The 26,353-nt window shown below is 37.5% G+C and overlaps 2 protein-coding genes across 2 annotated transcripts in view; both read right to left on the reverse strand.

Annotated features, from left to right (window-relative positions):
• Positions 1 to 305: 305 nt before the first annotated feature.
• CUNH15orf40 (chromosome unknown C15orf40 homolog) lies at positions 306 to 12,466 on the reverse strand. Its single transcript, XM_020966282.2, has 4 exons — positions 12,296 to 12,466; positions 11,182 to 11,308; positions 5,209 to 5,336; positions 306 to 2,578 (listed from the first exon to the last, which is right to left on the reverse strand). The coding sequence occupies exons 1-4, from the start codon at positions 12,386 to 12,388 to the stop codon at positions 2,483 to 2,485; spliced, it is 444 nt and encodes a 147-aa protein (XP_020821941.1). The 5' UTR covers positions 12,389 to 12,466; the 3' UTR covers positions 306 to 2,482.
• Positions 12,467 to 14,701: 2,235 nt separating this feature from the next.
• BTBD1 (BTB domain containing 1) overlaps positions 14,702 to 26,353 on the reverse strand; it is a 37,200-nt gene continuing 25,548 nt past the window's right edge. The window contains 4 exon segments of the mRNA XM_020966262.2: positions 14,702 to 15,590; positions 16,125 to 16,271; positions 20,802 to 20,889; positions 24,825 to 25,017. Coding sequence (XP_020821921.1) covers positions 15,432 to 15,590; positions 16,125 to 16,271; positions 20,802 to 20,889; positions 24,825 to 25,017 — 587 coding nt within the window. The 3' untranslated portion in view covers positions 14,702 to 15,431.

Raw genomic sequence — 26,353 nt, forward strand, 5'->3', positions numbered from 1 at the left:
TATTAATTGGGGAAGAGCTAAACAAGTTGTGGTATAGATTGTAATGAAATACTATTGTGCTACAAGAAATGATGAATGGTTTCAAAAAAACTGGGAGACTTATATGAACTGATGCAAGGGAAGTGAGCAGAACCAGGAGAACACTGTATACACAGTAACAGCCAGTATTTTAATGATAATCAACTGTGAAAGACTTAGCTGTTCTGATCAATACAATGATCCATGACAATTTCAAAGGATTCATGATGAAAATGCTATCCACCTCTAAAGAGAAAACTGATGAATTCTGAGTGAAGACTGAAGCATACTTTTATCACTTTATTTTTCTTGCTTTTTCTGTTTTGCAACATGGCTAATATACAAATATATTTTGCATAACTTCACATGTATAACAGACATATTGCTTGCCTTCTCAATGGTTAAGAGAGCAGTGAAAGAGAGGTTGAGAATTTGGAACTCAAAATAAATGAATGTTGAAAAAAAATAAAAAATTTAAAATGAATAAATGGAGATGGCTTCTGTCCTAAGAGGTTGCTGTGAAAATCTGGATCAATCATACTATGACATGTAAAAGGATTTGAAAACATAAATATAAGGTACTACTAATCAAATACCTTTAAATTTAGAAGAGGCTCATGGTCTCATGGAATATTAGGGATGAGCGGGACCTTAGAGATCACTATTTTATAGAGCAGGAAGCTGTTAGCTCCAAACAGCCCCAAAGGAACTACAAGGCTTGACTTATTCTTGACCGGAAAAGAGGCAAGCCCTTGCCTAAAGAAAAGCAACACTTGAGCGGTTTCAGAAATGCAGTCTCGAGACTACCTTTTAATCTACAGTTAAAATGCAACGTAACTCATTTCACTGTTACAAAGCCTTACCATTTCAGACTTCCCAAAGCAATCTTTGCTTATTAAATTCAGAGGAACAGTGTTGTGCTGTTGTTGTTTAGTCATTTTCAGTCACGTCTGACTCTTTCTGAGCCCTTTTTGGGGTTTTCTTGGCAGAGATACTGGAGGGGTTTGCCATTTCCTTCTCTAGCTCATTTTACAGATAAAGAAACTGAGGCAGAGAGGGTTAAGTGACTTGCCCAGGGTCACACAGCTACTAAGTGTCTGAAGCTGGATTTGAACTCAGGTCTACCTCCCAGCACTCTATCCACTGCACAACCTAGATGCCCAGCAGTGGTGTAGTGGAAAGTAGACTGAGAGTTAGAAAACCTGGTTTGAATACCAGTTTAGTTAATAACTGCAACTAATTCTAAATAATGTATAAATGGGAACTACTGTTATCTGCTAAATTATTAAAGTGTCTGTTGGTTTTGGTGATAGGAGCGGTGGCCCTTTTAGCATAGCGTAACAAAAAAATATCTTCCAAAATGCAGATAACATGTCATATTACCTCCTAATGATTCCACCAGTACCTGCTTCAACATATAAATTACTAACTAGACTACTAGCTTGAAATAAAAATAGCAAAATAAGTACTTTTAAACAAATACCATCTTCAAAAGATGAAACCTACTTCTATATCTGAGTTATAAAAAATATATTTTGCATTAGGGTTTCCTCAAGAAAACAAGAATATTGCTTATGCACACCAAGTTTTCCTAATTAATGATATAAGCCTATTGTAAACTACTGTAGGGGAAAAAAAACTTGATTTATATTTAAGAAAACATTTCCACTAAAAGGGTAGGTATGGGGAAAAGACAAAAATAAAGAGAGACAAGTTTTTTTAGAAATACATTTTAAATGTTATTACCCAATTGCAATTCAACAAATTCGTCACATTTTCTTTACAGAAACAAGTCAAGGACTTATGATTTTGTCCACCAAACCACATTTCAACCCATCTATAATCTAGAGCCTCAGAGACTTTCCTAAAGCTCAGAGAAGTGACTGTCCTTAACTTCAAGTCTAGGCCTCTACTCACTGCCAAGCTACTTCTATACATTTATGTCTCTTAATATTTGTAAATAACAGTCAAGGCAATAGTGTGGTATAGACAGGACATTGTCACTGGAGTGAAGGGAGGAGAGCTCTAGTCTCAGTGAGGTTGATTACTTGTGTGACCCTGGACAAGTCTCTCAGCCTCTCTGACACTGTTTGATCATCTGTAAAAATGAAATGAGTAAAGAAGGTAATCTCTAAGGTCGCTTTCAATGCTTTAAGTGTATAGTCCATAAAATAAGCTTTAGAGTAGGTATGTAGAACAAACCAGTTCTAAATTTTAAGAACTGGACCATAATGGCTTGGTTTGAGTATTTCCAGTAGTAATTAAAGTTTGGCTACAGCACACTTTGCCTTATTAGTCATGTGATATTTTGACTCTTTAAACATTCCATGGAGAATATTTTCAGAAATCTGTTTTTCTTCAAAGTACAATCAAGTATTGTCCAAGTTCTCCTCCTTTCGAATTTACTTCCTGAAAAAAAAAAGTTCCACAAAAGATAATGTTCATCTGCCTTTTTTGGTTTGTTTTAGGGAGCTTCTGCTTGTCTTTTTAATTTCTCCAAAATCTCTTCTGGAGTTGTAGATGCCAAAATCTTTACCACTTTTTCACGAGATTTACCACCCTGGTTCAAAATAAAATAAAGAATGTCAGCTATAACATTCAAATAAAAGATTTTAGTCAATATAAGTGAACAACAATTTTCTCACAAATTTGTTTATATTCAACAATTCAATTCAATAAACATTAATTAACCCCATGGGAACAAAGCACTAGTACAAATCCTAGCCTCTGGGAAGATAAAGAGTTTAGATAAGACAAGGAGCTTCCAAACTAATAGGAAGCTATGACACACGCACACACAACTACAATTCAAAATGATTCATGACAAACGTTAGAAAGAAACATGTACTATGTGACATCAGGGACAGAAGGGCAAGAGGGAAGGCCACTACCAACTGAAGAGATCCAGGAAGGCCTTGCTAGAGAAAGTGATACAGAGTTAGGCTTTTAAAAAGGTAGCAATGGGGGCAGCTAGATGGCACAGTAGATGGAGCACCCACCCTGGAGGCAGGAAGACCTGGGTTCAAATAAGGCCTCAGACACATAACACTTGCTAGCTGTGTGACTCTGGGCAAGTCACTTAACCCCAATCGCCTCACTTAAAAAAAAAGAAGGTAGGAATACAAGTGGAGGGGAAGACATTAAAAACACAAGGAACATCGTGAGTAAAGTGATGGAGGTAGACAAGCTCAGAATGTACACAGGAAAGGGTGGGTAGTCTAGTTTGGCTGCAGCATAGTATATGAGGAAGGCAATAACATACTGGAAGGCCCCAAATGCTAAGAATGGGAGTCTGAACTTCAAAACAGGTGATGGGAAGCCACTAAGGATTTTGAGCAGAAGAGTGACATGACTGGATCTACGCAAAAGCAAAACAAGTCTAGCAGCCATGTGATAGTTGAGAAAGTAACAATGGAACGGATCAGGTAAGCAGTCAAGAGTCTGTACTTGTATCACGTCAGGGAAAACAGAAAGATCAATATAAATGATTACGGAAGTAAACTTTGTTTAAAAAATTGTAAATTGACATCTTTTATTTTTATATCACTGTCAATTCTAAATATACCTTCCCTCTTATCTGTCCCTTGGAAAAAAGAATAAAAATGCAGAATAAAAAAACTGGTTCTGCAATTTGTGACTTTTAACAAGTAATTTAATCTTTCTAGGCCCCAGTTTCATCTGTAAAATAATGAGACTGGGGGCAGCTAGGTGGCACAGTGGATAAAGCACTAGACTTGGAGACAGGAGGACCTGAGTTCAAATCCAGCTTCAGACTTGACACTTACTAGATGTGTGACCCTGGGCAAGTCACTTAACCCCAACTGCCTCACCCCACCCCCATCCCCCAAAAAGATGAGATTAGATTTCTCTTTTTTCTTTTTGGTCTGAACCTATGACTTCATTACTTTAGGGAATTCCTGGTGAGAAAACTCCCTCTACCAATTCAGATCAGCAACTCTTCTGCAATTTATGGTGTTAAATTACCTAGTGAATTGAGAGGTTGAATGACTTGCCCAGAGTCACACAGCCAGTATCTGTCAGAGGTGGGACTCCATTCTAGGTCGCCCTGACTCCAAGGCTGCTCTTCATCCACTCTGCCTATCTGCAGCCCTCATTTTAAATTTTAAATTCTGTAATCCTAGTCTGACAAGCTTTCAAGAATGAAGGAAGTGAATTGACAGAGCTCTCTTTGGATTACCTGAATTTTCTCAGTCCAGTAGGAGCCAAAAGCACTACTTTAAAATGTGTTGGTGTAGGCTGACAAAGAGAAGATCTGCATTAATTGTGGTAGGGAATTAGGTAGAAAGGCCATATGGGAAGACTACCTAGCATCAATGAGGGGCCAGTTAAGGTCATGCACCTAGTTTATGGTGGGTAAGATTAATTTTGTGATTTTCCAATGTGATGCTAATGGAACTGCCTCAGTGACATCTCAAAGTGGATATCCCTTAGGCAAATCAAATTCAGCATATCAAAAACCAAATCTTTCTCATTAAGACCTCCCCTCTTCCAACTTCCCTATTATCATGGAGAGCACCACCATCCTAATTTCCCAGGCACACAGCCTGTGTCATTCTCAATTCCTTTCTCAAATTTACTTCACATAACCATAACACGTATGATTTCTCTTCAGTGAAGAAGCTCACCATTGTAGGCAAGCAATATTACTACTACTACTACTACTACTATTACTACTACTACTACTACTACTACTACTACTACTACTACTACTACTACTACTACTACTACTACTACTACTACTACTATACCAACACTATGTGCCAGGCACTATGCAAAGTGCTTTACAATTATTATCTCATTTGATCTTCACAACAACCCTGGGAGGTAGGTGCTATTATTACCTCCACTTTATAGATGAGGAAACTGAGGCAAATAGAATTTAAGTGATTTGATTTGGATTAAAGGGGAGAAGAACTCTGCAGATAGGAAGACTACCTAGGATGTAATAGTGTTTACAGCATCCTGGACTAGAGAGATAATTGGAACCGAGAAGAGACAAATCCAAACGTCATTTTGAAGAAAGAATGACAGAAATTAGTGACTGATACACAGGTTTTTCAATAGTTGAGTTGGGGAGAAGAAAAGGTTTGGCTCACAAAGTGACTGATGATGTATAATAAGAACATTTATACACACACACACACACACACACACACACACACGACATACCTTATCTAAGACAACATCACTCTTCCTAAGTTCCAGGACCTTGGAAAGATACCGACACAGTTCTGCATTAGCCTCTCCTTCTGATGGAGGTGCAGCAATAGCTACACTTATGTTTTCAGTTGTCACATCTATAACAAAAATGGTTTGAAATTTTGAGCTAAAGGTGCTCATTTTTAAACATATTAATTAAATCAGACATAATTAAGGAAACAACACAAAATATAAATCTGGGTTTGTTTGTTTTTTAACCAGATCTATGATTTCACTGGTATAGAGAATGCCAGGTAAGGCTTCCTATACCTGCTTAGCAGCTTAGCAACTAATAAATGTTAAGACAGTTGCTTAGGGGACTGTGAAGATAAGTGATTTAACAAAAATCCATTTTCTCTCCCCTCCAATTTGAAAAAGAAAAACAAAACCCCTGTAACGATATACAGTCAATCAAAACAAACTCCCACATTAGCCACATCCAAAAGAATGTCTCATTTTGCACCCTTAATCCATCACCTCTGTGTCAGGAGGTGGGTAGCATGTTTCATCATCAGTCTTCTGGAATCATGGTTGTCACTGCCTTGATCAGAGTTCTTAAGTCTTTCAAAGTTGTTTGTCTTTACAATGCTATTGTAATAGAAATTGTCCTTCTGGTTCTACTGATTCATTGCCATTATTGTTGGTTAGTTGTTTTCATTTGTGTCCAACTTTTCATGACCCCATATGGAGTTTTCTTAGCAAAGATAGTGGAATGGTTTGCTATTTCATTCTCCAGCTCATTGTATAGATGAGGAAATGAGGTAAACAGGGTTAAGTGACTTACCCAGGGTCACTCAGTACCTAAGGCCAGATTTGAACTCAGGAAGATAAGCCTTCTTGATTTCAAGCCTAGTGTTTTATCCACTGCACCATCTAGCTACTTGTACTCACTTTACTATGTATTAATTCATACAAATCTTCCCAACTTTCTCTGAAACTTTCTTCATTTCTTGTAGCACAATAGTATTCTATTCAATTTATATGCCATGAATTGTTAGCCGTTCCTCAATTGATGGAAACTCTCTTTAGTTTCTATTTTTTTTTGCCACTACAAAAAGAGCTGCTAATTTTTTTTTTACACATAGGTCCTTTCCTCTTTCTTTTTTCTTTTCTTTTCTTTTTTTTTGGTGAGGCAATCACGGTTGGGTGATTTGCTCAGAGTCACACAGCTAGTAAGTGTTAAGTGTCTGAGGGCGGATTTGAACTCAGGTCCTCCTGACTCCAGAGCCAGTGCTCTGTCCACTGCACAACCTAGCTGCCCTGAAAAATTTAATTTTAAAAAAGGAAAAACTGTGGTATAGAGCAGAAGTGTCAAACATGGGCTGCACGTGGCCCACAACACTTCTGAATCAGATTAAAATGTGACTGGGAAATACTTAACAAAATTTTAAAAATGCAATAAAACACCAATAACATTAAAAAAAAAAAAGGTAAGTGATTAACCCAGGGTCACACAGCCAGTCTATGTCAGAGAGACTTGAACCTAGGTCTTTCTGACTCTGAGGCTAGCTCTCTATCCACTATATCATGCAGCCTCTCAGAGATAAATATGCCTCTTAAACTGATTTTTTTCCCTCAATCCCACAGCTTCACCTACCACTTTTATGTAGGTGACTCCCAAATCTCTATTACCAATCCTGGTCTCTTCTGAGCTCCAGACCCACACCTCTAACAGAACGTCTCAAAATGGATGTGCCCACTGACACTCCCAGTTTATTATGTCCACAACTGAGCTGCCCCCTACTCTCCATCCCTCAAACAAGCTCTTCCTTCTGACTTCATTCTTTCTGTCTGCACAACCACGCAGAAACTGTCAAAACCTTGGTGTTATCTTTGACACTTTGCTTTCCCTTGCTTCTCAAATTTAATCAGTTACTAAATGCTGTTGATTCCACCTCCACAACATCACTATCCAAAATTGCAACTCCCTTAACCCAGGCTGTCATTAGCTATCTCATTACCACCCACCTAGACAATTTCAACTGCCTCCTGAAGAACTTCCTGCCTCTAGCTTTTCTCTTCTCATTCTCATCTGTCCATCACACTTGTACCAGAATACTCTTGAGACTTAAATCCAGTAAATGTACTTGCTCCAAAATTTTGGTGATACCATACTGCCACTAGGCTACAACACTCTGGCCTAGCATTCAAGGCCTAGCACTAGCCTACTTTTCCAACCTTAGTTCACATTACTTAGCCCCACACACTACACACCAACAAAGCAGAACATATATTGTGCTCTTATGCCTTTGTTCTCAGGCTATTGCCTGTGCTTGGAATGCTCACCCTCCCTTTCTTCACACCCTAAATTCCTACCTGGCCTTTAAAACCTAAGTGATGTACCACTTCGGGTACATCCCCTGATAGGTAACAACTTTCTCCTTTGGACTTCATACTAGTGTTTTACAATTCTAAAAAAGCACATATCACATAATATTATGTATCACATTTTTCTGCATATGCTATCCTCCAACTAGACTGTAAATTCCATGAGTGCAGGGACAGTCTAAGTTTTACATTTTTCTCCAACTGCCCAGCAGGGCTGTACAAACAGAAGGCACTTAAAAGCTGAGTCTTGAATGAAGAAAGAAATACAGAAGACACTAGAATAGGCCTAAACCGTTATAGGCAGTATACTACTGTACATTCAGGCAATTAGGAGTATACGGTAAATAACAACAAGTTTTAGTCCTAGCTATGTCACACTTAGCTTTGTGCCACTGGGCAAGTCAAACAACCTCACTGGACCTAATTTCCTGACCTACAAATTTAGACTTGACAAAAATCATTCAATCACACACCAACAGGTAAGTGCATGTTACGTAAAAGGCACTGAGTATCATTTCTAGCTCTAAAATTCAATGCTATGAATCAGAATCTAGGGGACAAAATGAACTGGATGAAAATCTGAACTTACTCTATAGAAACTGTTCATACTGTCTCGCTTCCAGTCCCCAAACCAAAGCTACCTCATAGAGAACAATCTGCCAGTATTAGAGAACAATCTGCCAGTATTGTCTCAATGTTACTTAGAATCATAAGATTTGGGGCTGAAAAGTTCTTTATAAGTCTTCTAATCCAATCGCATTATTTTACAGATAAGGAAACTGAGGCCCAGAGAACTGAAGTGCCCTACCTATAATCAAATAGGCAGTAAATGACAGAACTGAGATTCAAACCCAGGACTTCTTTCCAGCTGCCTCATTAACCAGTTAGTCTTCTATCCCAGCCCCTCCTTCAGGGACTTGTTGAGGTGACTTGTGTAAGGCTGGACAAGTCAGAGATTCATAGAATTTCAGAGTTGGAAGGGACCTCAGTGGTTATACGATACAACACATATCTGAAAAAAACTTTCCCTTCAACATACATGAGTGGTTATCCAATTTGATTTAAAATACCTGAAACGTGGGGAAATCTATCTGTCAGCCTATTCCACTTTGAGAAAGCTCTATTCGTCAAAAAATTCACATATTGTCCCTCTGCAATTTTTACCCATTGCTTCTAGTTCTGTCTTCTGAAACTAAACAGAATAAGCCTAATCTCTCTTAAACTATGTCAAACTTCACTATCCTGGGGGCCTTTTCCTGAAGATCCTCTAGTTTATAAATGCCCTTCCCAATATGTGGCTCCCAGAACTGAAACAATACTCCAGGTATGGTCGGACAAGGGCAGGGTGCAGCAAGGCTATCCCCTTCCTATATTCCTAGATGCCATAACCCTTTGAATGCAGATTGTATTAAATTTCTTAGTTGCCATAGCTAACTACTATTGAATTTGCATTCTACTAAAACCCTAAGATCTTTTTTAACCTGCTACCTAGTTATGATTCCTCCACCTTGCACTCAGGTTTAAAAGAAAATCAAATTTACAATTTTAATTAATTAAATTTTAATTTTATAAATTTAAGTTTTTTTCCTCTTAAACACAGTCACCATCTTAGTTCTGGCCTTTACCACTTATTGCTAGACAATTAAAATAATAGCTGGCACTTATATAGCACTTTAAGGTTTACAAAGTGCTTTGCAAATATTATCTTATTTGATCTTCACAACAACCTTGAATGCCGAAGTCCCATGTTATGAGGGTAGGAGTAGGGGAAGAAAAGCCAGATACTGAGCTCCTTGAGAAATGAGGAGAGGTCAGTAGGTAACAGCTGTTTTGATTTGAATGATAAATATTGAACTTCAAAGGAGACACCGTTGAGTGATGTCAACAAAAGGAGAGTCTGGAAATGGCAGTGGGGAGCAAACTCAGAGCATATTCTAACTTCCCATCTAGGACCAATGTGATGTGGTCAGTAAAGGGGCAGTATGAGAGAAAACTGCACCAATGATGGAAAGGATGGCCAAGGTTGCAGTGCCATCTGGAGGATGCTGGGTCTCTCTGTAAGTAGATAAGGAGTATGAGAGGAAAAGGTCTAGAATGAAGGGAAGGTTGTTAGTATATGAACAGGAATTATAGCGGGCTAGAAGACAGGTAGTCTTAGGGGACTTGGGAGGGGTGGGGCTGAAAAGGATAGAGAAGAGTAGATGAGGGGGTGGGAGTATTTTACTCCTATGCAGTTGGTGATTCAATAATATAGGGAAAAGGAAGAGTAACAGGTGATGAGTTTTTACCACCTAGGCATAGAGAACAGCAGAGGTGAAAATTTAGCTCTCTCAACTCCTGGTTCAGGGCTATTTCCACTATACCATGATACATTTTTTTTTTACTTCTCATACAATTTCCCTAACAACTTAAATACTTCCATTACTGGAAGGGAACAAGTTAAAGTTAACCAAAAGCTAAAACTTAAGTTCCAGATATGACAACAATAATTTCTGGCATCTACATAACAATTTACAATTCACAATATGCTTTCTATACATCTTTTTCACTTGATACTTGTATTATCTATCCCACAAGATTATATTATTATCTCCATCTTAGAAATGAGGTAACTGAGATGGAATAAACTTAAATGTCATGATTTGAACACAGACAGTACTGGTTAGAAGACGCATTTGAACCCAGGTCCCTCAATTCCAATTCTAGTGTTCTTTCTACTATCCTATACTGAATCTTTCATAAGTCCCATGGTATTGAAAGTAATATTTAAAAAGAAGCCAGATAATGATCTCTTAGAAAATTTTCTATATTTATAATATAGTGTATTTAAACAAACTAGAGTACATGAATGCAATGGAATATTACTATGCTATAAGAAATAAAGTTTGTTTGGTTTTTTTGGCGCCCAGAGTCATACAGCTAGTAAGTATTATGTGCCTAAGGCCTAATATGAACTCAGGTCCTCCTGACTCCTGGGCCGGTGCTCTATCCACTGCACCACCTAGCTGTCCCAGAAATAAATTATTAGATGAATACAAAGAAGCATGGAAAGATTTACATGAAGTGATACAGAGTGAATAATAAAATTATAAAGATCAAGCATGACTGTAATGAAGGAATATGAGAAGACACCCTCAACCCACCTCTTCATGGAGGCGGAAGGTCCACAGGAGTTGTACTTCAGACTTTTTAATGTATTGATCAGCTGTGCTAATTTTCTTCCCCTAAAAAAATACTATTTACTATATGGGATGCCTACGTGGGAATGGGAAAGAGAAGACTAGTGGGGAAATCCAGAAGGATAGAAGATGCAAGAAACAGAAGACGTCGGTAAGAACTTATTTTTTAAAATGCAGTGTACTAATTTTCAAAACAATGATGACATATAATAAGATGGCAGCTCATTTTAGTCTAGAATTTAGAAATGGAGAAAATAGCTTCTAGCTTTCAAATCTCCAGATCCCAGAACCTCTAAATGTGTTATAGAAGAAACAAATATATTGGCAAAACAAGTTCATAACTACAGAAGTTAGAGCAAATAATGTATGCAGGGCCATAAACCCATCACATACTTAGTAGGCAAGATGTGAATTCAACTACGTGGTTCAAATATACCTGTTACAGCATTTTGTTTGGAGCCAGGTTTGGCATGAATGGCTATTGTGATGGAACCACTCTGATCAACTGCCACAGGTCCAGTGGGAGAAAGTGGTTTCACTGGCTCCTTATTCTGGCCTTTCCCCTAAAAGAACAATAACAACATCACCTTAAATTTATGTAGTGCCGACCCTCCAGTAATCCATGCTCAAAAGTTTAGTTATTTTTTACTCTTTCTTTCTTCACCCTGTTACCACCAACTAGTTGCCAAGTGCTGTTGATTCTACTTCAAAAATACTTCTACTATCTATTCTTTCTATTCAATGTAGATCACAGATTTAGATCTGGAAGGGGCACTAAGGGGCATTTAGACTAACCCCCTCATTTTATAGATGAGGAGACTGAGGCCCAGGGAGATTAAGTGACAGGCCCAAGATCACCTAGGTGGCAGGGTTCACTGACTTATGTCCATCATCACCCGGTCCACTGTACCACCCTGCCTCTTAGGGATTTCCTCACCTGTAATGCCCTTCTGAGGCACTACGTCACTGGGTTGTCGTGAGCAAAGTTCTTGGAAACCTGAAAGCTTTAAATCAATGTGAGCCAACATGATAAAAACATGAGTGCCAGCTCTGAGTTTAAACCTAAGACACGTTCACCAAAAATACGCTACCAGGTGGAACGTCACAAGGGCTAGGTACAGCCTAAGTCCGAACGACCCAAGAAATAGGAGCTGCCCTGACACTGGGGCTCTTTCACCTTTCTGGGCCTCAGTCTCCTCATATGGAAAACGAGACTAATGACCAGGAAAGTGACCACTAAGATGACCATGAAGCACCCCTCCCGCAGCCCCACCTGGGGCAGGCGGAGCCTCAATAAAGCCCTGGGGCCCGTCGGGTCAGTGCAAAGGCCAGAGCACGAAGAGCAGTCGGGAGATCGAGTCCCAGGCCAGGTTCTGCCTCACACACGTCGCGAAGCTGCTCGAGGCCTCAATGTCCCCGTCTGCAACATGGAAGGGCCGACAATGACGGCGCCTCGGGGATCCTAAACTTCCTCGTATACTGCTTCCCCCCAAGACACACATCGCGGATATTCGAGGGTCGCGGCACAAGCCCTGCCCAAGCCCACTGACCTTCTTGGGCATCCCCGCGCCAGAAGCAAGCCTGGCCGCCGCCGCCTTGCCGCTGAGCCGGGCCCCGTCAGTCCACCGGCAGAGGTACAGCATGAGCCGCTGGGTAACCCCCGCCTAAAAGAAAGCCAGAGTTCGGGCGGGCGGCCTCCGCGCCTGCGCGGCCCTCACGCCTGCGCTCTGCCACACGGGGAGGGCGGGGCCAAAGCGCACCTTCCGAGAGAAGGCGGAGCACAGACCGAGGCCCGCCCCCCAGCCGCTGCCCGGCCCAGCGGGGGTGCCCGCCCTCGGAAGGCGTGGCCCCGGCCCTTCCGGACCCAGATCTGCGCGTCAGAAGTGAGGGTAGAAAAGGATATATAGATTTGGGGCTTGTTTTCATTCGCTGTCCCCGTCCCCCCCACGCCTGGAATTCTTTCGTCGTCTTCGGGAGACCTGGATTCCTTCAAGTCGCAGCTAAACTTCCCTCTGCTGATCACGTCTACTAACTGTGGGGGGTTCGTTGTCTCCCCGACTGTCAGCTCCTGTAATGGGACTTTTTTGTTTTAACCTCTGTAGTGTCAGCAGTTGGCAATGCCTGGCACGTGGTAGGCATATAATCTTTGTTAACTGGGCTAGACGCCACTCAGTGGAAAGCTTAGGTCTCTGACACAGGGTGGAGAAATGGGCCCAAGCCAGGAGCTTGGGGAATACTGATGCTTAATGGGTGGAAAATGGATAATCCAGCCAAAAAAACAAAAAAAGCCTAAGAACCAGCAGCGGTACTTGTAAGAGGAAGTCCAGAAGAAAGAACAGTGTCACTGAAACCAAAGGAGGAAGTATCCAGAAGGGGAAGAGTAATCAATAGTATGTAAAGCTACAGAAAAGCCGGTGAGAACAAAGAAAATACCATCAAATTTAGCAGTTTAACATCTTTGATAATCTTGAAAGAAAATTCAGTAGAGAAGATGACAAAATCAAGTGAGGTTTTGGTGGTGGTGGTTGTTTTTAAGGATAGGGTAGAAGCATGTTTGTAAGGCAGGGTAAAGAGCCAGTAGGTAGAGACAAAATGAATTACTTACCAACCAGTGAACAATTACTACATATGAGATCATCCAGAGCGTAGCTGTATTTTAGCACAGCTACGAGATCAAGTAATATCATCTATGTTTGTTACAAATTTTGAAAACATTTAGCCTAAATTATACTGTACCAACAAATCAGAGATAAGTTTAAAATACTGGAACTGTGCAGCGAGAAAGTTGCAAATTGGCTCGCCAATGAGGAAATGGTCAGAATGTTCCAAAACTACAAAAATTGGCAGTGGTAGAAGTCATTCTCAGGAATTATACCAATAAGGTTGTAATGACGTACTTTTGTTATCATACTGTTTCCATAAACTAAAAAAGAGAAACCTTTATTAGCAAAGGCCCTCAACCAGAAATCTATTTCAGAGCCAGAGCCACCCCCAAAACTGACAGAATAAATATATCTTAAAATTCAACTTCTAAGGCTTAACCTTTAGGACAACACACATTCTGTCCAATTTCCTACACCTTTCTACAGATATATCTAACCTAACATTATATTTAATGTTCATAATAGTGATCCTGAAACTTTGTAAAAAGCCCAGTTGAGAAATAGACTAAATATCTTTGGGACATTATACTTACCAAAACAGGATAGTGTAGAACTGTGTCAGAAATATTTTAAGGAAAGGTTCATACAAAACAGTATTTTCTGATTAACCTTGAGTTAACCAGAATTCATTTCCTTGGGCATTACAAGTAACCAAGAATTTGCACTGCTCTGCAGTCACTGGTATCAAAAACAACATCTAAGTCTTTCCACCCTTTTCCCAGTTATTCTGAGAAATAAAGGTCACCTCCATACTTCCTCGACCCTACTTTTATAAACTAAAGTACTATTTCAGATGAAAACTTTTTATTCGAAGATTCTACTTGATGTTTCTTCCATAAGAAATTCTTTGAAATTCCTTTCTCATGGCATAAAATGTTATAACAAATCATTCACTTACAGAAAAAGAATAGCAATATAATTTTACATGCTCTACTTCCAATATGCTGGGACAGCTGTATTCATGGTAGTTTAATAAAGCCCCAAATATAAAGGAAGTAATATTATGAACGACAGCTATTAAGCAGGATGTTACACAGACCTCTAAGATACTAATAAAACTATTTTGTAGTAGTAACTACTTTGTAGTTTTATTAGAGGTACCTGGTGGCAAGGTGTCAGGGCTATTGCCCTATTTCTTATTGTGCAGCACTATCAATGAAATGTTTAACAGATTTCTACGTAATAAATCATTATAATCATCTCATTCTCTGGAACATAAAGTATCATTGCAAATCCCTCCTCCCCTCAAAGAAATTACACGCACAGTGATAAAAGTGTCCAGTCTTAGGTAGCTGCTTTTTCACATTTTACATTATTGCAGATTTATTTATATAAAACTCCAATTTATAGTTTGTAAGTTCTACTATGTAACCACATTACTATACTACTACAAAATAACCATTTCTTTAAATGGACTCCAGATTTCCTCAGGTAAGCAGATAAGTGCTTTTCAACACTTAGAAACATTTAATGCAATTCCAGATGCCTATCACAAGATATATGTTCGTGGTTCCCCAAGATTCCAAAACCAAAGATACAAATCCAGTTTTCATATTTCCTGAAAACAGTTATTCGAATTAATAAAAGGTTTAGCAAGAATACTGACCAAGCCCACATGGATCAATTCACCCATTCATTTGGCAAAATGGTAAAAAACCCAACAACTTCAACCGTCCTTAACAAGTAAGGATCTTTCGATTTAAAAACTACTCAAAGACTATCAGCCAAACAAGCTGATTTATGAAGTGATACAAGTGAAAGCACAAGTAGCTGCTTAAATACATATTTTTTTACAATTAAAGTCCTGCACTTTTCTCCTAGAGTTATATGAAAATGAAACACTTTTCCATTAAGTTCTTTATAGCCTGATGATAATCATGCAAAGCCAATATGGACATTTTTCTATCTTTCCTAAGAAACTAAAATGTTTCTTATATATTAAAATTATGAGCATTCATAACACACTACCAACATTAGCAGCTAGTTAGTTATGCCTTTCAGATTAGTCTGTTTATTTGCTGAATTATGTATAAAATATTATTTCTGGTATTTGTCCATCTTCTATTGATGTGCCATTATTATTGCCAGGAGAACTAAAGAATGAAAATGTCGTTTTGCTCGCAGCAGGTGTTTCGTGTACAACTTTCTTCAGTCCTTTTGTGCCATAGTGTGAATCTGGACCCTAAATCAGAACAAAAGATTTGTCAGCAAATAATGGCTAAAAATGAACTTCATATGGTTCTCTAATTATGAATGTTATATTATACATGATAACTACTACCTAACACTTTATACACAAGCTAAAGAGCATTTGAAGTCATTTAAAAAAAAAAGAACTTCTGTTAAAAGTATGACTTCTGATGAAATTACTAGACTTAAACCTCTTCTTGGAAACACAGAGAGAGAGAACCTAATCATTTGAAAGAACATGAGTATCCAGCTATTCTTTTTGTCTTATCTCTCATTTAAAATGAAGGATTCCCTAATGAAATGTAAGTAGTAGATCTGAGTTTGTATATAGTTTTCTCCAGAAAACAGAAGAAAAGGAATCATTTTCTTCACAGTCTCTATTTTTTCTACCTAGAAAGGCTCCCAGTATTCAGGAATACCAGTTTATGTTCGAAAGTGACTTCCAATAAAATAATAGTTACAAAAATTTTACTAGTGGGCCCAGATTAACTTATCAAATTATACATTCTTTAAAAAAAGATCTTACTTTTAGTGTTGCACAGGCTGTATAGCAGACATTAGGTAAAATTTCTATAGGTTCTTTGAACATGACCCGGAAAGTGTTAGCTGTTCCATCACAACTAAATCCAGTATCATTTTGTCCCAGAGTTTGTTTTTTCTCATATTCAATTATCTGTAACAAAAGAAAATTAAATATAAACTACTTCAGAGAAGCAATAAAAAGTTCCCAAAGCAGGACTGGTTATAGAAATAAACAGGAAAACTACACCTTTTTCACAACTAAGTGCTAAAACTGGGCAAATCTCTGTATCTTAATTTCTACTTTTCATACTTCAAAAAAGATAATTTTTTTTTTACAGTCAGAAAATGGTTAAGTCTGAAAGACCTTTTTGAAAGAAGGCATCAATGGGTCACAGAAAGGACAGTGACTACACATGACAACCATGAGCATTCAGTGGCCCTTTGAAGAGATGATTTTTTTTGATATTGCCTAAGTGAGCCATTCTAAAGAGTTTCCCCTAAAAGCTTTGAAATTAGAAAATAAAATTGTCCTAGAGCTGTCAAAGGTGTTACACATTTATCTGTTTCCTAAGAAGCATAAAATAATCCAAATAAGATCTTTTTCTTATTGCTTAGGTTTTTGGCCAATTTGTTTTTGTTTTGGCAACCCATTTGGCTATTTAATATATACCCGAAAATGACTAAGGTGTCTGGGCACTCCATGAATTATATACACCAGAAATAAAAAAGCTATTTTTGGGGCAGCTAGGTGGCACAGTGGATAGAGCTCTGGCCTTGGAGTCAGGAGTACCTGAGTTCAAATCCAGCCTCAGACCAAATACTTGACAGTTCTAGGACAATAAATTTGACTCAGCCACTTAAAAAGCAGGTAATCAGGCGATGGAGGAATACCAAGGAGGTCAGTATTACTAGATCAGAGAATGTAGAGGAGAATAAGGTATAAGATGACTGGAAAAAAGAGGAAGGAGACAAGGTATGAAAGGCTTGAAAAGCCAAGCAAAGAATTTTTTAATTTTTTAATTCAGGAGGTAATTAGAATTTACTGACTGGAGGGCATTGGAAGAATGGTAGTATCCTATATAGTAACAGGGAAGTTAGGAAGATGGGAGGGTATTCAGCTCCGTTTTGGTCATGTTGGGTTTAAGATGTTTATGAAACATCCAGTTCATTATGTACCATAGGAAGTTGGAGATGCAAAACTGGATGTCAGCAGAAAGACTAAGATTGGATAAATAGATATAACAATCATTTCAAGAAAGATAATTAAATCTGTGAGAGCTGGCAAATCAAAGTGAAATACAGAATGAGGGGAGAAACGTGCCCAGGATAGAGGATTGGGGGATACTCAATGATTAACAGAAGCAGCCTAGATAAAGATCCAGCAAAGAAGACTGAGAAGGAGCAGTCAAACAGGTAAGGGGAGAAAGAGGTGAGAGTAGTGTCCTAGAAACCTAGAAAGAATAGAGTATTAAGTAGAAAAGTGTGATCAACAGTGTCAAAGGCTGCAGAGAGGTCAAGAAGGATGAAGACTAAGTAAGGGCCATTAGATTTGGCAATAAAGAGATCATTGGTAAGAATCTATGACCAAACAAGAGATAGAGATGATCACAGGAAGTAAAATGGATAATTCTGATTACAAAAATTAAAAAGGGTTTGCACAAATAAAACCAATGCAGCCAAAATTAGATGAGGAACAGGAAATTGGGGGGAAAATTTTATAGCCAAATTTCTCTCTAAGAAAGGCCTTTTCTCAGGGAACTGAGTCAGATTTATAAAAATAAAAGCCATTCCTCAATTGATAAATGGTCAAATGAACAAGCAGTTTTCAGATGAAGAAATCAAAGCTATCTATAGTCATATGGAAAAAAATGCTCTAAATCATTATTGATTAGAGAAATGCAAATTAAAACAACTCTAAGGTACCATCTCACACCTATGAAATTGGCTAACATGACAGAAAAGGAAAATAGCGAATGCTGGAGGGAATGAGGAAAAACGAGGACACTAATACATTGCTTGAGAAATTACAAACTGGTCCAGTTGTTCTGGATAACAATTTGGAACTATGAACAAAGGGGTATAAAACTGTGCATACCCTTTTACCCAGAAATACCACCACTAGGTCTGTATCCCAAAGAGATCCAAGACATAGGAAAAAGACTCATATATTCAAAAATATTTATAGCAGTCTTTTTGTAGTGGCAAGGAATGGTTGAGCAATTTGTGGTATATGATTATGATGAAATACTATTGCACTATAAGAAATGATGAACAGAATGGTTTCAGAAAAACCTGGGAAGACCTATATGAACTGATGCAAAGTGAAGTGAGCAGAACCAGGAGAACATTGTACACAGTAACAGCAATATTATAATAATGATCAGCTGTGAAAGACTTAGCTACTCTGATCAAGACAACGATCCAAGACAATTCCAAAGGACTCCTGATGAAAAATACTATCCACCTCCAGAGAGATAACTGATGAACTCTGAGTACAGAAAGTATAGGGGTTTTTTGCTTTATTTTGCATGCTTTCACATGTATAACTGATATCAGATTGCTGATCTGAATGCAAATCAACATTTTTTGAGAGAATGTTTAAATAATACATTCCTTTCAAAAAAAGAAACCTCGAACTCCAGCTTCCTGCAGAACAACTCTAACCAAATATCCCACTGGCACCTCAAACTCAATTTCATTCTCTTTGCCCTTGAGCCTGCTCTTCCTCCTTTCACATATTATTGTCTGAGGCACCACCATTCACTTAGTCTACCACATCTTCAACTTACATATCCAATCCCTTTCATATCCAATCAGTTAACAAGTCTTTTGTGATTCCACCTTCCTAATCTCTCTCCCATCTATCTTCTCCTCTCTCATTCACTAACAACATCCAAAGTAATACCTGTTTCCACCTACCAGGACTACTGAAAAGATATTTAATTATATCTTCCTACTTCTACATTTTCCCTTTGATAATCCGTCCTTCATACAACTTCTAAAATATCTCTATGTTTAAGAAACATATCTGGTCATCTCATTCCTCTGCTCAAAAGTCATCATTCCTCCCATGTCCCTAAACAATTAGTTTATAATCCTTTGTCTGGCATTCAAGGACCTCCAAAATCTGGTCCCACTCTACCTTTCCAGATAAACTTATGTTACCTCCCTCCATACACTTTATATGCTTCCAGGAACCTGGTTTATGTGGAGTAAGCTGTGAATCCCCTTGCCTCTGTGCCTCTGCTTAAGCTGATCATTATTCTTTGAATATTTCATTCCTACCCTCCTTTTAAAGCCCAAATTAAATGCTACCTTCCTGAATCCCATTCTTACTCTCATTATCCAGAGTTGGTAATGGATCTTCCTTCTCTAGACTTCACATAGCACTTTATTTTAAACCTCGTTGTGCACTTATGTAACATTTTGTTATTATAGTTATCTGTGTTGTATTTCTCTTAACATACTGTAAACTCAATTCTATGAAGGCAAGAACAATGTTTAATTTAAACTCTGCGTAACTATCAGAGTTCTCTGAAAACTGTGTTTTAATAAATGTTGAACCAATGTGTCTAGTTTGGAGGGGATCAGAGAAAGATGGGTAGCATTTTGAAAAACAAAAATGGGGGTGGGGGGGAGAAGAGAGTGGCATTCCAGGAATAATCACAGATCTGGAGCTAAAAGGGATCTGAAAGGCCATCTAGTCCAATCCCTGTATTTTATAGCTGAGGAAATTGAGATTGAGAAAATATCTTGAGCAAAAGCACAGAAACGGTAAGAGTGAATAAATACAATTTGTCTAGAGTGTACTTTGTAAGTATAAGGGTAATGAAAGATAAATCTGGAAAAACATGTTGGGATTCTGTTGTGTAGTGTTTTGAATGATAAACTACATTTAAACTATTTTATAAGTATCCATTGACTATTTTTAAGCAGGGAATCATTACTCAACCAGTACTTTAGAAAAATTAATTTGTCAACTATACAAAATGGAATGGAGAGTAGGAAAAACAGTTTGGAGATCATTCCAAGAGTCTAGGCAAGAGATAACAAAGGACTGAACTACAGGGACAACAGGAGGAATGAAAAAGGAATGGATATGAAAAATGAAAATATTTTAAGGATTATGTGTAAGAGGATTAGGCTTATTCTTTGTTGCTACAGAGAATCCAACTAGGATAGAAGAATTTTTTTAAACTAAGGTATTAAAAAAAAATAACAACAACAAATAGAATGCTTTGTGAGGCAGTGCCTATCACTGGAAGTCTAAGGAAAGGCAAAATAACCTTGTGAGGATTCCTCTCCTTGGAAGGTTGGACTTGATGTTCTCTTTCCAACTCTAAGGTTCTACAGTTCTAAGTGAATTCCTTTAGAATAAGGTAGTCTCTGAAAGTTCAACTCTGCATATATAGGTTAAAATTAGGCTTTCAGAACTACCAACTCTGTGAGCTCCAGTGGAATTACTGTTTTTCCTCAAAGCCTTAGTCTGCTCCTGGCATCTACAAGATAAAACTCTAAAAGGTTACACATTTTTCTTCATACATTTAACAGAAAATAGTCTGAAGCAGTATATATAATTTTGTAAATTTAATTAAATATAACATAAATGGGGTTTTGTCACAAACTTATTACAGAAACACAAAAGTTTCCATTAAAATAATTTATACAGAAAAAGGGGTACCTGTATATTCACTTGATAATCTGTGGGCCCATGAATAGAACCATATAACCCAAATCCTACTATGGAGATTCTTCTATTAACTGTGAACCTGAAAAAATAAAATAAAATCAGTAGTAAATAGTTTTATAATTATCAGTAAATGGTGACCCAGAATAATTACACAAGATTTAATATTGTGGAAGCACACCAACCCTCTCCCCGCCCCTCCCCTCTTTTAGAAGTATTAAGAATGGCCAGGCATGGTGGCACACATCTGTAATCCCTGCTATCAGGGAGGCTGGACTGGTAAACCACCTGAGCTTTGGAGTTCTAAGCTGCAGTAGGCTAAGGTGATCAATGTTCATATTAAGTCCTGGCAACCAGGCTACCAAAAGAGGGGAGAACTAGCTCAGGTGCCCAGGCTTGAAGAAGAGCAGATCAAAGCTCCTGTGCCAATCAGTAGTAGTATTAGGCTGGTGAGTGATGGTTACACTTCTAGCCTGCAATGATGCAATGGGGCAGGAGGAGTAATGGAATGAGAGAACAGAGATAAAAATATTAAGAAATATTTCCCTAGTCTGAAGTCCTTTTCAGATTTATCTGAATGAAGAAAATGTTATCAGTACTTCATACTTCTTAAAAAAAAATACCCTTCGGGGCAGCTAGTGGATAGAGTACCAGTCCTAGATTCAGGAGGACCCCAGTTCAAATGTGACCTCAGACACATAATACTTACTAGCTGTGTGACCCTGGGCTAGGCACCCTGCACTAAATCCTATTCACCCTTACCAAAGGCCTAACATCACTTTCCTAGGAAAAATGGGTGAAAATTCAGGAGGGAATTCTATTTTTCTGAAAGACAAATTAGGCCAATAACCTAACAGAGCAAGAGACCTTTGATTAATCTACTTAAAAGCAACATCCTCTTTCCCCATACTTTGCCCAGAATTGAGTAATGATCAAATTAAAGAGAAGGAATACTTCTCTGAAAGAAGTATATACCTGGAGTTTACTTCTGACCAGATGGAATGGAGAATACTTGGAGGGAGTGACTAAACAAGGATTGAATGAATGGTTTTCAGAAAACGATTCTTTGACATTTTAAGTGACTACTTAAATAAATGTTCTGTTTGACAAATAAAATGTTCTGTTTGGTGAAGCAAAATGTTAACCAACTTTCACCTGGGCCTTGTAATTTTTATCTCATTGGGGAATTTGTCTTTTTATGAGACAGTTACTATATACTCTAACCATAAAATGACCTAGGTCAGAGAGATATTTTCAAAGGCAAGATAGATTTTTTGGTATTTCTAAGAAAAGAACAATTTAAAAATAGTTATATTTATAATTTGTTTGTTTCCCTTCCCCAGTGCCATCCCTTATAACACAGTATAAAAAAGAGGGAGAAAAAAGTAGTTTAGCAAAACTAACCAACATATTGTCCACCTCTGCAAAGAATGGAGGTATATATCTACTATAATATTCTAACACAGAATTTTGAGGTTTCAAGGAGGCACAATCTGGAAATCACTAATCTCAGTTAACCAGATAATAAAATTACCAAATAAATTCACTTCACCATCCAACTATTTGGACTAAAAAAGGCTTCTAAATTAATACATCTAAATTAATCACAGTATTGTGCAGAGATTGATGATATATTCATTAAAGGATTTTCTATATGGGCTGGAGCTATGGGGCAGTCAAGTATGGACATAATATGAAACAAAATGGGTGAAATAAAGCAAATAAAGAAATGTGACCATTACAAATTTCAGTGTCTGACTAGGGATATTTAGTGGCAGATTTTTAACATTTTTAGATTTTCTGCTTTCAGATTTGAATTAAGCATATGCAAAATAAAATGAAGATGCAACTCTACAGGACAATATTACACACCAAATTCGAGTTTCCATCATGTACTTCTTTCAATCATACCCTAAAAAAATTTTTTTGAGGTATTTTCAATGCAATGACTACGCACTTAAAAAGATCACAATCAGTACAACCCTGTTTTGTAACACTAATTAGTAACAAACCTATAGAAGTAATAGATTATACCAATTAAAATCTAGACTACAAGCCAGCAATAGCAGCCATTCATTCATGCAGGGCCCACATTACAGAAGTTCTCAAACAATGTGGTTAAGCTTTCTTTTGTGTATCCATCTCAAAGGGGTGTAGTGAAGGTAAACAAAATACTAGAGGTGAAAGTACTTTGTAATTCTAATTTGCTATGTGAATATGGACTATTGTTTTCCTTAATTTGGTCTCCCTGTCACCTCACAGAATTTCAGATTTGAAAGGGCCCTAGAATGACATTTAGTTCAACCAAATCCCTGAAAAAATTCATTTCTAAAATATATTCAAAAAGCAGCCACTCAACCTTTGCTTAAACACCTATCCAATGAGAAAGAACACAATACTTTCAGAGGTATCCCATTCCATGACCTGATATTGCTAACTGTTGAGAAGTTATTGGTTTTTTCCCCATTAGTATTTTTGTTACCTTTTCTGATACTTTTTTTTCCTTTTTTACATAAGTCATTTACAACAAACCTTCCTTCTTTTGTCCATCATACCCAACCTCATAACAATTTTTTTAAATTGGGCAATCCCTTTCAAAAAAAGTAGCCACATGTGACAATCTAGGTAGCATTCTGTACCTGTGTATTTGATTTCTCTGAAAAGTGTATTTTATCATTTACAATAATAAGTTCTGTTTACTTTCATATTTCAGACCCTCGAACACTTGAAAACACAGTTATTCTTACCACCACCTGCCCAAATTTTCTCTTCACCAGCTAAATATCCCCAGTTTTCTTTTAGTTGAATGTCATCATATTACATGGATTTAAGGCATTTTACCATCCTGGGTACACCCTTCTAGACATTCCCCAACTTAACAATGTCCTTCCTCAATGTAATAATACATAGAATGAAACACAATACACTCCAGATGTAGTCTAAGCAGGGAGAAATACAGCAAAACCATTATCTCCTTATTCTTAGAAGCTGTGTTTCTCTTAAGGCAAACTAAGACTGTATTACTTATTAGTTATTATTAGTTAGTGACTGCCATACTGAGTTACAAAAATGCCCAGGATCTTTTTTTGTACTTGTGAAACTGATTATTTTGAAGCCATGTTTAAGACTTTACCTTTATCTCTATTCAAATTAATCTTATTAAATTTGGCTATTATTCTAGACTGTCAAGATCCTTGTGGATCCTGACTTTGTCACCTGCTATCTGAGCTATCTCCTCTACCAGAATGGTTACCATTTGAAAATTGATAAACATGCAATCTATGACTTCATTCAAGTCACTGGTGAAAATGCTAAATAGAATAGGGTCACACACATTTCCGGGACACTCCACTTGACCTTTCTTACAAGGTGACATCAAACTATTAATGATTATTATTTAGGTCTGTCTATTCAATCAGTTCCAAATTTACTTAACTGTACCATCATCTAAACCACATCTCTGCATCTTTTCCAAAAGAATATCAGAAAGAACTTTAGCAAGTGCTTTGCTAGAATCTAGGTAAACTATATCTAAAGGACTCTCCTAATCTACCAGTTTAGTTATACTGTTGAAAAAAGAAATGGTCTCGTATAAGTTATTCTTGATGAAAACATACTGATTTTTTGTGATCACTAATGACAGAATGTTTATCATTCCTTTAATAATATGTTCTAGAATTGTGCCCAAAAATACAGTCAGACTCATGGGTCTATAGTTTAGATATTCCATTCTCCTTTTGTGAAAACTGGGAAATCTGCCCTTCTCCACTCTTGTGGTACCTCTCCTTTTCTCTAAGGTATTCTGCCTTATTTTTTACAAGGCCTAAATAGAGACACATTAATTAAGGGAAATTTGGATTGCAATCACCTCAGTGATTTGTTGAATAGTCTTGGCTAAGTCTAGTAATTTTTGAAAGTAGAGTATAAAAAAAAATTATCACATCTTCCTCAAACAATCTTCAATTCAACATTAAATCTGTCTTTTGCCCCTCTGCAATATGATACTATGACAGATACCTAATTCGGTCACTTGTTCCACTGTAACCCCAACGACTCTCTACTTGCTGGAATCTATTGATGCTGCATTCTTTTCCCCTGAGGCAGCACCTTGGGCGATCAATGTATTCAACTCGGGGTTTAGGGTTGACTGTAAAATGAAGGAAGAGATTTACCACTTCTCGGTCTGATAAAATTCCAGATTGAGCAGGACCTGTGGAAAGAAAAAAACAAACTTCAATAAAAAAATTTTTTTTAAAGTGCACTTTGAAGCACTGAGCTTTTTAAGGTCAAAACTGATTTGCAATACCCAAACCAAGAACAAGAGAAAAAAACATTCCTAAGTAATAACTTTTAGCTCCTTGAGTACAGTCTATGATAAGAATAGGTTAACAGGAGGCATAAGAGTTTAAATTACTAATAATATATAAAATGCAATGTACATCTATATAAAACTATGTTTCTTTTAAAGAGACAATCCAAAGGCTATCACCAGAAGGTTGGAAGACAAATGCAAAAGAGTACAGAGGAAAGAGCAATGGATTTGGAATCAGGAAATCTAAGTCTGAATCACAAATGTGTCAGTCACATGAACAAGTCACATAATGTCTCCCTAGGCTTCAGTTTATTCATCTATAAAACGAAGGGGTTCAATCAGATTACCTTTAAGTTCCTTGGTCTCTTAAAGCCCTTAATCTATAATCCAATGTCAAGAAAAACAATTAGTTCTTTTCTACATTAAGCAAATTCACGTTAAAACAGAAAGATATTAAAAATATGGTAAAAGAGGGGGCCAATAAGTAGGCAGCCCTTTTCCTGTTTCAAGATACCAGAAAATGATGAGATATGTTAAAAAGAAATTAGAGAAAGCTCTATCAAGAATAAACAAGATACACACCGCTGTCAAAGAAGATGCTACAAAATATTAATAGAAAATTAGGTAGATGAAACTGAAACAGAAATAGCCTTCTCATTCATTACTCAATCCTATGCCACCATTCTTCATTTACTCTTTCATAATGGTCAAGTATGGAGAAAGAATGATATATATTTTTTAAATTCTATTTATATTTTTTAAAATTATGATTCAGAATGCACAAGAATTCTCAAAAGGCACAAAAAATAGTCGATTGTCTAGAACTTCACAGAATAGGATTTGGAGCTGGGAGGCCCACAAAGGTTACATGACTGGTCTAAAGTCATATGATTAGCAAGTAGTACTGTTGGAACCGGATCTCAAGTCTCCTGACCTCAAATGCAGTTCAACCACACAGCCTCATATCAGTTATTTGTCCACTCCTCACAAATCCCCACACATCCTTTAAAATGAAATTTAAATGTAATTCCTCTAAAAAGCTTTCCTGATTTCCCCCAGTCCATAAGGATCTTCCTTTAATCCTGACATCTTAACACTCAGTACTTCTCTGATGTACTCATCAAGTATGACAGTTATCTGTTCAGGTCTTTTTGCCTTTGTAAGACCATAAATTCTGTGGTCACTGTGATTTTTGGTGGTACAGCGGATAGAGTGGCAGGCCTGGAGTCAGGAG

This window comes from Phascolarctos cinereus, unplaced genomic scaffold, assembly GCF_003287225.1.
Source record: "Phascolarctos cinereus isolate Bilbo 61053 unplaced genomic scaffold, phaCin_HiC Scaffold_3;HRSCAF=262, whole genome shotgun sequence".
Taxonomy (NCBI): Eukaryota; Metazoa; Chordata; class Mammalia; order Diprotodontia; family Phascolarctidae; genus Phascolarctos; species Phascolarctos cinereus.

Coding starts and splice junctions, on each gene's coding strand:
- CUNH15orf40 (XM_020966282.2), bottom strand. CDS start 12,388: ATGCTGTACCTCTGCCGGTGGACTGACGGGGCCCGGCTCAGCGGCAAG. Junction 5,337..11,181: donor CAAACAAAATGCTGTAACAG/GTATATTTGAAC, acceptor TTTTTGTTATAG/ATGTGACAACTGAAAACATA. Junction 2,579..5,208: donor GTGATGTTGTCTTAGATAAG/GTATGTCGTGTG, acceptor ATTTTGAACCAG/GGTGGTAAATCTCGTGAAAA.